The sequence below is a fragment of the Theobroma cacao genome, chromosome 9, assembly GCF_053813885.1.
Source record: "Theobroma cacao isolate CCN51 chromosome 9, ASM5381388v1, whole genome shotgun sequence".
NCBI classification, from domain to species: domain Eukaryota; kingdom Viridiplantae; phylum Streptophyta; class Magnoliopsida; order Malvales; family Malvaceae; genus Theobroma; species Theobroma cacao.
The window spans coordinates 4,702,251-4,715,834 of record NC_142647.1 but is presented as its reverse complement, the minus strand read 5'-3'; the positions used below and the strand labels follow the sequence as shown (position 1 = coordinate 4,715,834).

General features: G+C 35.0%; 1 protein-coding gene across 1 annotated transcript; it reads right to left on the bottom strand.

Annotated features, from left to right (window-relative positions):
- Positions 1-1,074: 1,074 nt before the first annotated feature.
- Positions 1,075-2,819, bottom strand: GNC (GATA type zinc finger transcription factor family protein). Its single transcript, XM_007012783.3, has 3 exons — positions 2,318-2,819; positions 1,828-2,175; positions 1,075-1,689 (listed from the first exon to the last, which is right to left on the bottom strand). The coding sequence occupies exons 1-3, from the start codon at positions 2,537-2,539 to the stop codon at positions 1,351-1,353; spliced, it is 909 nt and encodes a 302-aa protein (XP_007012845.3). The 5' UTR covers positions 2,540-2,819; the 3' UTR covers positions 1,075-1,350.
- Between the last annotated feature and the right edge of the window lie 10,765 nt (positions 2,820-13,584).

Genomic DNA, 13,584 nt, shown 5'->3' with positions numbered 1-13,584 from the left:
AACTGTAAGATTGGTGTGCATTGTCCAAGGAAGGGAAGGGGTATTAGCTTTGGGAATGGGTGTGCGGGGTTCTCACTGTAAGAATGTCTAAGGCTGAAACCAAGTCTTCCACCTATATCTAGGCCTATATCTAGGCTAAAGACTTGATGCAGCACCACGTACATTTTGACATTACTATCAATCCACTTGAAGAAAACAAACTATGGAAAACCTTGCATCATCATAAGTAAAGCTTCACCACCCCACCAAATAAAACTAGTTATAGTTTTCCAAGTAATCTGCCCCACCCAGTGAACTTGTTCACTGCTTACGAAGAGAATGCAGATCAAAGTCTACAAGCCCAGGTACAAATCCAGTTGTTTTTGTTGTACGTACTCCTACCTCTTAAAACCTTGCATCATCATAAGTAAAGCTTCACCACCCCACCAAACAAAACTAGTTATAGTTTTCCAAGTAATCTGCCCCACCCAGTGAACTTGTTCACTGCTTACGAACAGAATGCAGATCAAAGTCTACAAGCCCAGGTACAAATCCAGTTGTTTTTGTTGTACGTACTCCTACCTCTTAAAAGCTATGATCTGACTTGAATGAGGACAATGTCTAAGACAGAAGTACAATCTTCTAGGGTGACTTTCAGAACGCGCAAAAAAAGAAAAACAAAACAATAAAAAAAAAAGTTGTAAGCCTAGACTTTGATTCATATATGGCCATCATGATTATCAGAAAAAGGTCTGAAAAAACCTTTGCTAATCAATTAGTGAGTACTGATTTGTACTGAACCCCACGATCTTAATCAACACTTACCTAATTATTACTATAGTAATTAAAATAAATAAAAACGTGTCAGCTGTGAAAATTGTTGTTCACGTGACTCGTATAGGCAGAGCTTTATATATATTCACAAACCATTATTACCTTAGGTTGATTAGACCTTCTAACTTCGAACAATTGTTGCAAGAAACTATGATGATAAATATTAACTTAATTAATTTGATTATCTGTTCATCCTTGTTGAATAATCAAAAAGCAAAGATGAAAGAAAGAAACAAAAGTAAGAGAGAGAGAGATAAAACGTTGAAATTAATTAAGTTGATAAACATAACATTGATTAACAAGAGATCCATAAATTTTGGTTATCAACCGTTGTTCAAATCCAACCTCAAACACTCAAAGATGTCCATGCAATTCTTTATCTCTTTGTTTATTTATGTCTAAATTTTCCTCACTCACTCACTCGTACAAACTCAGGTTTCTAACATTTATGATCTAGCAAAGCCAGAACACTCTCCCTAACATTACTCAAACTGAGAAAAACAATAAAGCTAGCCTAGCTAGCTGCTTGAGAAATTTTCAACCATGAACAAGTCCGTACGACAAAGCCATCAGCAGGATCGCGGCTTCCTTCTCATCCTGAGGGAAAACTCGATGAAAAGCCGAGTTCTTGCTCAAGATTATCCTCAAGTCCTCAAAACAAAGCTTCTTTCTACCTTGAGATTGGGAACTATGTTTGCACTTTTTCTTCAACTGTGCAACGCAACCACTATTACTTGATCTCTTGGACTTATCTTGAACCTTACTCTTCATCGTTGGCGTTGTCTGAGCTGCAACAATAGTGCCATTTGCCGCCGCCGCTGCAGCCATAGCTCGTCTTGCTTTTCTTTGTCGAATTCCACAGGCGTTGCAAAGGGACTGCAGCCAAAAGGACAAAAATTAATCATCTCCAAAGATTAAAAAAAAAAGAAGGTAGTTATTTTCTTTGAGAACATCTCTTCACTTAGATTTTAGCATAAGGGTAATAGATCAGAAAAATGAGTGGAAACTAAGTACCTTGGGACCTCTAGGTCCGCTCCTCCAAAGAGGAGTCTTGGTTGTGTTGCAATCAGCACAAACCCTAATTGTGATGTTGTCGTTATTGTTGTAAGAAGAGTTGCTGCTGTTATCTGGAGATGATGATGGCTGCTGCTTTGGCTCTTCCAATTTCGGTGTAGAGCTATTCGATAAATCTGCGCGATCCGAGCTCATCATCTTCCTCATCATCCTCATCTTTGAAGACATCCACTTAGCAGAACTATCCTCAATTTGATGATTTTCATTCCCTTCTTCTTTTTTGCGTAAAGATAAGTTGAGCCCACTGTCACTCTCCAATGGTTCATCTTGTGGAACATATATTTTAGCCTGAAATTAAGAAAGTTATTTAAGTGATCAATAATCTATCCCTAAAAGGATAAAGAAAAAAGAAAGAGAAAAGAAAACCCTAAGTGATCACATAAAAAAAATCATGAAAGGTGATTATGGAAGATCAAACAAGTCTATGTACCTGATCTTCTTGATACTGGAAGTGTTGATGGGGTTCCCTTTGATGACCCCCTGCTTGTTCTTGAACAACTGGGTTGAAGAGAATAGGACAAGTAAGAGAAGAAGAAGATAAAGAAGGTGGTTGGGGTTTTAAGCTGAAAAGCTGGTGCTGTTGGTGTTGATCATCTTCGTTAAGGTCAATAGGAAAAGGATAAAGAGATGAATAGCAATTACTAGAAGTCATCAGGAGATCAGCTAGAGAGAGAGAGAGAGAGAGAGAGAGAATGCAGCAATCAAGTGATCAACAGTAATTCTTGCTGTTGTCCAGTAAAGGAGGAGGATGTTTGAGATTAGGGAGATACGACGGAAGGTGATGAATGATAGAGAAAAGGCAAAAAAGGCCTACGCCATCGAGTGGTAAACCCCTTTTAAAGGACAGATGATGAGAAAGAGGAACAGAGAGAGAGAGAGCTAATAAGCGGTTCACGTGAGTTCATATATGACACCCGAACAAACAATTTGAAAAGACAAAGGAAAAGGAGAAGTGCGGAATGCTACTGCTCGATCCTATTCAAAAAGAACCCCTATCTGCAGGAATTTTACCCCCCAATAGCTGTAACCCTTAGTTGAAATTTTTAAAAGCATGAAGATAGAGTTCATTTCATGGTAGCCACACAAAATCATGCTTCCTTATAGTCCCCTTTGATACTAATTCTGATTGTCTACTCATATAATTAATAAAAACTCATTTTTTCTTATGCACATATAACTCATCCTTCCACTTAACGAAATTATAATTATCAGTATTACTATTCTTTATCAAACACAGCATTGTGGTGAACCGTAGGATGAAGGTAATCCTTTTTCTTGATTAACTTGGTGCCCCATTATGTCTGAATTTTGGTTCATTTTAGCCTTTTGTAGCTTCCTTATTACCTTTGTTAAATTAAAGAAAAAAAAAACGATAGAATAACAGCATCAAGAGTAGCTTGTAAGCAGACAGATGATAATCCATCACTTGGTCAGGTACTATAAGGAGCATCACATGATATGAGCTTCAGACATCGCAGTATCTTTCTAATTAGGGTATAAGGAATATTGGGAGCATGGTGCATATATGATAGTGGAAGATCAGAGGTGGGCTAAAAATTGTTCATGGGAACATCTCCATTCTTGACCACCTTACTCTTGCCAAAAAGCATTGAATGCTGGTGCAGGCAAGAGACAAATGCAGCACCCCACACCTTTGCCATCACGCATCATTTATACTGTCTTCCATTTTCTTTCAGTGACTCATGTTCCTATCTCCTTATCATTGCATTACATAACTATATATAGGTTTTTCCCCTTTTACCTAAGAAACGTTTAAATGAGCAGCTGGTTAGAAACGATCATGTGAATCCCTAAAATTAGAAGAGAAAACAGACTATAATTAAACTAAAGAGAACTTGTTTTGTAGATGCTACTACTATATATTGAAAATTGTTGAAAAAGAACAAGGAAATAGCTGTATATACCACGGGAAATTGCCAAAGAAAAGTATGAAAACATAATAATAATAAAAAAAAAGCTGAGTGAAGAAAGGAACAAGACAAGGAAAAAGCTTCTTGCTAAAAAGCTACATGTGAGACACAGGAGTATTAGTTATCGTTGCTTAAAAACACAACACAAGATTTTGACTGTCTTGAATTTTAACAAATTTGGATTCTTTCCGTATGTTTTACCTCTATCACTAGTGCTCAACATCTATCTAAGCAGTGATTTCTTAAAAGAACTGTAGTAGTCTGTAAAACATTTGCTACTCTCTCTGCTCTGTTGTTGTGTATCCAGTATCCTTTTGTTCGTTTCAAAAGAGATACCAGTAGGGTTATATTCCCTTTGACATTTATATTTCAATTTTGGGTATCACTGTCCCAGCTCGAATGCTTCTCTGCCATCTCCAATATCTAAGCCAGGCACGTGAAGAACTTGTTCATTCAAGATTAATTTCTTTATACCTGGATCTTGTTAAAAGGTTGAAGTCCCCTATGAGTAGTACAAAGTAAAATTGGTGTGTTTACTATTTTCTCACTGGGCGGGGGTTGAGTTCAATTCTCAGATAGACGTACTGTTCCTTGTGAATCTACTAAAAAAAAAATTGTACTCTTTTACATGAATTGATCTTTTCAGGCGTATGGTACAGTACTGTCACCTGGTTTACCTCTTGCTTTGATTTCAACGATATTGTCATATTAGTACTATATAACATGGAAAATAATTGTAGGTAATTTAGCACAACAGATGATGCAACCATGGATGCCGTACTCTACGTCTGCACCAAAAACTTTTGGTTCATCTTTCCATATTATAATATAGATTAAGTTGATTTTTGGGACATTTATGTTACTTATTTATAACACATCCTAAGGCATTTTGCTGTTGGTGACATTTAAGCTGTAAATGACAGCAAAAATATCCGCAGTATTATTATCTGAAGCATGCAGAGAGAGAGAGAGAGAGGCACCCCAAAGGGGCAATTGGGAACATAGGAAACTTGACTGTCTACGGATCACAACATAATGATAACAATATCCATTATGTGCTTAAAAAAAAGAAAAGAATTGAAGGGGGGTATATATATAAATATAATTTATAAGATGAGGAGGGGGGCTACGTAGGCAGGCTGTTAATCACATCCTGTAACATTTGTTTGAGGTGGAGACGTGGATGGAGACACGGGTGAAAAATTATCATGAATTGTGTCAGAAACGGAGGGTACGTCCAACCATGGGTAGTTTTCAAAGAGGTGCTGGCAAATCTGACCGGGCCATTGCCCTTAGGGCTACATGACACTATTCCTCAATGCCAAAATCACGGTCCCATCCCATCCCATCCCATCCCCTCTCTCCCTCCCGGCCCCTTGTCTAGATAAGTTATGGTGGCTGCAAATTGTTCATGGGCAAAACAAACCCTTCAATGATATGGACGCCAGACCAGAAATTTTTTATTTGCGGTCAAGATTTCCGGACTCTTTTCCTGTATAAATAGAATATTGTCTTCAGATTTTGACTTACTTGATCAACATATATATATAGTCCAATCCAGTAGTTATAAAAACCAATGGTTTTTACATATCCTCCTGCTAAAAACATAACAGGCTAGGCAAGATTTTTAATATCTTTTAAAATGCTACAAGACACCCATGCAAAACCATCACTGAGAAATTCGCGTCCACGTTTTCCGTTTCTGGCGCAGGTCCCCCCCTCCTGAAAAGCACAACTTGATTGAACTCCCCTTCTCCATCATATTATATATATTATCACAACAATAATTATATGTGTGTAATTATGGCTTGCACTGTTGCACATCAATTCCTATTTTCTTATATTTATAAAAATTAATATATGTGATTATCGTAATTTTATATATGTATATTCAAAAAATAATATTCATTTTAATAAATTTATCTCGACTATTTGTCTAACTTGGTATGACAATTGTTATTTAAAAATTTTGTTCTTGAAAATTTTATATGGAGTTAGAATACATATCTTTTTCTTATATGCAATTTTCTCATTGGAATTACAATCAAAACAGAAATTGCTCTGACCTGATCAATGGCACCGGTTTTTGTTCTTGAATAAAAAAATAAAAAATAAAAGACGGGGGTGGGGATTGGGCCATTGGGACGCTAAAGTCATTTTTTTAGGTCCAATCTGTAATGAGGGGCACCCAGAGAATTGGCCCACTAATTGGTGAACCAAACTCCCACACCCATACTCTCCAGTGCTTTTTTTGGGCCAGATCATGGTCACAACTAGCCCACCACTACAAGAAATCCATCCATGCGAAAGACTGAAACAAGTTCAAGGTAGAGGCCAGCCCAACAAGGATCATGTGCTGATTCCATATCCCGAAAACTGCTATTGAACAAATGAGAGAAAGGTTCCTTGATTGACAAAGTTCAGGCCATGAATTGATGGACTCCAGGCTTTTATAATCTATGGAAATATACTTTTGGCTACAATATGCAAGCACTCTGTGCCAAAAATCTGAATCCGGCGACTTTCAAGGACTCTTACCTCCCTACCAAAAGTACAGAAATGGAGAGAAACTTGTAATTTAATAAATATTCAGTGCCTGAATTTTACTGCTGCAGGACTTGTGAAGCATTGAAAGCTTTCTAAAGAGTTTCCTACCTACTTTTTTCAATGTTTGAGATTTGAATTAATTCGCAATCTATTTACAGAACTATTATCCGTAGTATAACCTACGTTGGGCTACTGTTATATTGTGAATTGGCAGTAGTGACCAGACGTGACGATGAAAGCCATTAGGAAGCAGAATCAAGCACGCAGGGACAATAATGTTAACTGTTGACTTCCTCATCCTTGAGCTGTGAAACATCACCATTAATTTGCATTAGTGTTATTCTCATATCATGTTATTTACATATTAAACAATACATTTTCGATAATACCCATATCCAAGACTATGGTGCTATATTCAATCTAAGGTGTGAAGTTGATTGATTGCTTCTAATCCAATCAACTTATCCTCTTCCTTTTTTGCCATGATATATCAGAAACAAATATGATCTGACAACATTTTTAAGGCCCTGCTTTGGCCTCAGAGGATGCAGAATATTTGAAGAGAATAAAGCTTTTAATTCCTCGACTATTGTAAAGGATTATGATTCATTCCTGTGGACTGTGGAGCCAGCCGAAAGTAAGAGTTTCGGATATGGTATGTCTGTAATATCAAAGTCCACATGCAGATTAATTGTGTCAAGCTCATAAAATCATAAGCAAAACGATAAGGAAACTCTTGGGCATGACTTGGAATGTTAAAGCATGTCTTTTTTTTCCTTCTTATCCGTAACTACAAACATCTGCAGTTTCATTAAAGCTAGGATTGTTCGTGAAATGTGTAAGGCCATGCCAGATAACGGCGGTATCTGTCATCTTAACATCAATTACAGCCTGTTTTTATGTTTGATGTCGAAATCGGACCCACGATGGCTGCTGATGTGAGATATTCATCAATGAAGTTTTCATGTATTAAATATGATTTTTTATTGGCAACTTACAGCTCACAGCCTACTGTTAGTTAATTTGATGAAGTTATGGTGGAATTGAATTAGAGTGTGGCCAGTCGACTGGATGAGATAGGGTTGTGAATCTGTTTCTAAAGTTTGAAAAACCAGACATTAGAAAACTATTTAATATAGGAAGAACCTGCATCCTCAGCCTAAGTTGAAGTTTTAGGATCATGTGTTGTGCAATCGTCCTTCCAATGAAATTATTAGTATATTATTACAATTATGAGAAGACCAGTCGAGATCTCTTCGAGATTTGAGTTGCACTCAACTAGTTGCGGTAATTAACTTTAGGAAATGCTTCTTCAATTATTCTATCCCTATGTTACTGTCACATCTTAATTAATACTATAATTGTTCAAAGTACCATAAATTTTTTATACTTTTTCTTTTCTTGAATCTCAGCTTCTTATTCAAAATCACAGTGTAGGTGCAGATGGAACTCATGACCCGATTTCATTTGTCCTTTTGAGGTCGATAAATTCAATTGAAAGTTTGTTGGTCATCAGTCATCACTGCAGCTTGGAACTTTGCGGAACTTTAACAAGCACAAAGAGTTTGCCTGCCAAAGCACTTTCACTCATTCACGCAACAAGACTTCACAAAATGGAGAGAAATCAGGTAGGGTTTGGTGAATGTGAAAGGCAGGAGAGGTCGAGTTGAACCAATTACCCAGGGTGGTTGCGACCTGTTCTAAGTGGCACAATCCACAACCTGGGTGGCTTGGAGTCTGGTCCCAACCGCAACAATCAAACGCTTGTCGGGTTGGATAAGGGGCTCTGAGCCAACTTCCCTGATAAGGGAAACTATGAGAAAGAGAAACATTATTCATTGTGGTTGAGAGAAGTGTTAGGTGAAAGGAGTGTAATAAAAATGTAGCCAAATTGTCAAATACAAGCCTCAAAATAGCTGTGGACTTTCCTCTCACTTTTTTTTAGTTTTTGTTGAGAAACTCAACAGGTGGAGGTAGTTGAACAAATGAAGTTGCAGTAGTTTTAATGTCAAGTAAAGCTGTACTGATTATAACCATAACTAACTAGGAGAAGGAACATCTAGCCTTTATTCTGCCGCCAAATCAAAGGACCAAAAAAGCTGATGATGAGGTTTAAACCATGTAACTTATCTGTTCGTTAAAACTTCATTAGCAAACCTAATCTATAATAGATCCCATGTCATTATCAGATGATTATATCATTCATTCAGGATAATCTTCTCTACAAATTATTGCTTATTGGTTTTTCTTTTCTTTTTTGTACTCAACCCTCTCTACTCATCTACTCCAACTTCCCATCAGCATCTCCAAAAGGTTCCCCTAACACCTTTTCATGGATAACAGAAACCAGTAACCACTACTGCAGCCGGCCTGCTTCAAGAAAAGGACAAGGTGGGAATTGGGTTTCTTCAATTGTTCAATTCCATGCTACTGGATAAGTTTTAAAAGATTAGAAATTTGATAAAAAGAAGAAACATTTATTTTCATCTTTTCTTTTTTGTCTTTAATTTTAGTACAAGATTCTAAGGTAAATAAAAGTTTAAATTATTATAGTTTTCCCATTCAACTTGATTATGACATGAAGATTAGAGTAGCATTAGACTCACAAGTCTTGAACATTGAAAACATGACCCTCTAACTACTGGGATCAAATAGTTTTCTGACTTGGATGTCATCATTTTTCATTTTTTTAATTAACTCATGCAAGCAAAGAACAATAAAATACAAGAGGAATTATCATAGATGACATACTTCAAAACTTATTGAAATTTAAGGATGCATGATTGGCTCTAAATACATGGAATATTGGAATGGACCAAAACCATTGAATCTGTTCTTTAGAACTAATCAAAACAGGAAGCCAAAATGAGTTTTCAAAGCTGGAAATCAGTCAGCAAAACAATGGCTGCAATACCCAAAAATTAATCTATTGGATGTTAAGCTAAGTTATTAGACTTTGATGGGTCATTTGGATTAGTGGGTATTGATCTGGTAGGACCACCTACCCTAAGTATGGTAGGTTAAAAGTGCTAAACCAAAAGAAGGAACATTAATATACTTTGGGAAATTATTTCCTTGCCTATTTGGTCTAACTTTTGTTCACTCAATCCATTGATCATTTAACGTAGTATTATTTTATAAGCTTAGTTAATTTTCCGCCCCCCTTACTTTATCTTATTTTATTTTATTTGTTTGATTCCATCCACTTGCATTTGCCTGTCCACATCTACAATTGTTAATATTTCATGCGAAAGAAAGAAAACTTAATGCAGACTCCTTTCCCTAGAAAAGTTGACACAAAAAGAAAGTATGAGACAGAAAATTTCACAACATTTATGCTCACAAACTCGTTTTCCATGCCTAATGATAATAGTTTTGAATCGAACAGAAACGATACATTTTATATGATTAAATTATCGAACATAAATTATGTAATAATTATCGAGACGTAAAAACTTATGACTTAAATTAAATTTATTTCTTCCTTCCTAAACATAAAGATTTGTAATCAATAGGGAGATGAATAAATCAATATTGTAACCAACGGAAGTTACCACTTTGAATGGAAATTTGGTGTCACCCTCGACGCTTTGCTTGAAGGAAACAACTTGGCTTTGCCTTTTCATGGGTGGAAACAACAATTTGATTCTGGGATTATGATCCACTTGATTTCATCAAAAGTCCACATCGGGTCCCACAATTCTTCCGATGGTCCCTACTTCAACCAAGAACTCAAGATATGGGCAACGTGTGATGACCTGGCAGGCTCATCCAATTGAGTGAGCCACGAACTTAACAATTCCACTTGCCTAACCGTAGGATCATCATCCAACGGAAGTTTATCGGACCGATGATGACGTGTCGCATTATAATCCTCTAATCAAGGTTGGAACCGGTAGATCATTTGTTTTGACCTCCGAAAGAGGTCTTTGTTTTGGGCTGCGGGAGAGGTTAAAACGTGTGGTTTTAAACTTCGAGGAGACATAAATGGGCCCAACCCGACCCAGTTTGAGGAGGATAGGGCCCCATCCGTTTCCTGTATGTGCACGTAAGAATTCACTAACAGGATATAAAGCCCACTAATGTGGACGCTGTTAAAGACATAAATATAAGTTAAAATATTTGTCTTAGCTAAGAAAAAATGCCATTAATCTGCCAAATTCCACCGTCCTTATAAATTATGTAAAGCATGACCAAAAATGAGAAAAGTGTTTATCACACAATAACTCGTTTATTGAATTTTGCATATTTAATTCGGCGTTAACAATATAATAATATGATTATGAACAATTTAATAATAATAATAATAATATTATTATTATTACTAACTGATGGGTTCGAGATACTTGATTTGGACTTTACACAACCACCAAATTTTAATCTTAAAAAATTGAGTGGTATCTTTTTGAAACCCCTTTTCTTTATGTCTTGTAATTTGACTGCTGGACAAGGTTACATGAACCTCCTAACCACTTACGGAACTACTTTATTTCCTTTCATTTAATGGGCTGCTCTTGGTTGGGAAATTACAAAATAATCAAAGCTCCGATCAAAAGACTTTAACAACCGAAGCCAGCTTTCTTCGAAATTAAAATCTTTTACTGTGACCTTTCTGTCATGAAGATGATGCCGTATGCTCAACTAACATTTTACCTTTTTGATTCGGAAAGAAGATTCATGACTTTCCGATTACTTGGTGTAAGCAAATCTAATCTGAAGATGGTTCAAAATTCTACATGATTAATTGAGGTAAGAGTACAAATGTGCAAGATATGATGATATTCCATGTCAGTAAGGTAAGCAAGAAGTTTTTTGGGGAGAATCACTTTTATCAAGCACTGAATTGGGCAAAGTATCTTAGCATAATTAAAAGTGCCCTATCTTTAATTTATAACTGCTATTTTTTAAAAAAAAAAAAATAAAGTAGGGTTCTTCTCCTTGGTAAGTCATGTATCAAGCTTTTCTTTTCCTTTTTCCCCCTTACAAAAATGAATCAAAATTCCATGGCTAGGGTTAAAAAAAATATTTATTTAATTTATCAATTTTGTCCCATTCCGTATTACATAAACTAATTTAATAATTTGATACATAATTTTAAATTTTTTAAGTGCTTTTTCACTTTTTGATATGTCATTCGATAAACATGAATAATAAGACTCGAACTTTTATTTCGTATATTGCACGTTTTACATCAAACCAAATACGTCAAAATTCAATCCCTATCAATTATGATTGAGTTTATGATAATATGACATTGGATTACCAAATTAAAGTCAATTAAGATAATATATTTAAACTATAATTGCCATTAAACTTTCAAGGAGAAAAAAGAAAACGTATTGATTAAACAAATATGTTTTCAAGTGAACAAAATCTATTCTTACCCCCAAATTTCTTTGTGACAGGTGGCAACACTCCTTCCCAATAGGCAAATATCATATAATACTAATAATAATAAAAAGAATAATTGTTTAATGAATTGAATTTTGAGATCCGTAGAATTTTCAAACATATTGTTGATAATGACTTGGGAATTAAATTAGTAGGGTTGTTGAAAGAGCTAAGGAAAGTTGGGTGCTGAAATCATGCATGATGGATAGTCTATTTGGATTAAGTTCATCAAAGTTCAAATGCATGGACTTAATTCATTTCTATTTTATTTGCCTTCAAACTTAAAACTTATAGGATTGTCAAAGCCCATTCATCACCTAATTTTTGGATCTTATATCAACCACCATAACAACTATTAATTTTATTTCTTAAACAAATATATATATATATATATATATATATATATATATATATATATATATATACGTCCGATTAATCAAGCACCAATTATAACATATAGCTATTATTACTAATAAGTTCTCACAAAAAAAAAAAAAAAGAAAATTGGAGTACAATCGTTGGGACTGCATCTATTTGCTTGATTTTGAAGCCACGATTTGTTTGGAACAGCTGTTTCTTTTCAGTTGGCAGCCTCATCACTTCTGAGTTCCCACTCGAACTATGAAGTTATGTAATTAGTTTATAAACTAATGAAATAATTATTAAGACAACAACAGCTATATCATTCAATTGCCTTGTCTGAAACGTGCCCCTGTTGAGTACTTATTTATAGGCCTAACATGCAATTTTTGAGACTTCCGTTATAAGATAACGCAAGACTCTTTTTAATTTTTGTTTTATGGAAAATAAAAGGAAATGGATCCATCATTTTCTTTTTTGGCTGCTTGTTCTGGCCTTCGGCTCTTCAGGAGCAAGTGTGGAAAGTTTGGAGTATAAGAAGAAAATAAAGCAGTAACACGTCATAGGGTAGTACCCTTTTTACGGACGCGGCAGCTTGACCTTTTTTAGTGAAGTAGTTGGTTGCCGAGGATATTACTATTAGTAGTAGTAGTTAGCAGTTATCAGTCTTAGCAGGAAATTTAAAACTGGCCACACAAGTCCAAAATTGGCGACAATTAAAGGTTGAGCTCGTTCTACGGGTGCGCTCACGGACCGGGTTATTTGCACTGATCGGTTAGCCTAATTCGGTTCAATATATTTTATTCAGTTTACAATTTAAAATATAAAAAACATATTTGAATTGGGTGAATTGAGATCAAGCTTAGGTGTCAGAGATGTTATCCGAGCTTGACTCGATTTATGGGTGTTATCCACAAACACTTATAGATTATTTGAGGTTTTTTTTTTTAAATATAAATGTTCATGTTAAGATAATTATATAAATTATTTAATTAGAATTATCATGCAATATTATTATTTAATTAGATTGCAATATCTTGTTAGAGTTATATTGTAATATCATTGGCTAGTTATAGGTAACAGATCAAGATTAGTCTTATATATATTATTTATCTATGTAATGTATATAATTTAGGATTCTTGATAATTTATACAATTTTATATTATGCAAAGATTTTATTATTTTCTAACAATCCAAACAAACGATTTTATTAATTAAATATATCTAAAATCAATTTTTATTTTTTTATTTGGTAATTTAAACTTATTTAATTTTTTATTACCATTTATTAAAAAGAAAAATAGATTAGTAATACTTAAAGTTTAAATGGTATAAAGTACAGTATTATTCATTAAATTAATACGAAATATTAAGGAGTTTATTCATCGATATTGGAATTATACTCTCACTTACATTTACCGTGAAGCCAATCAGTGTGTCGATTGGATGACCACTCATTATGAATAT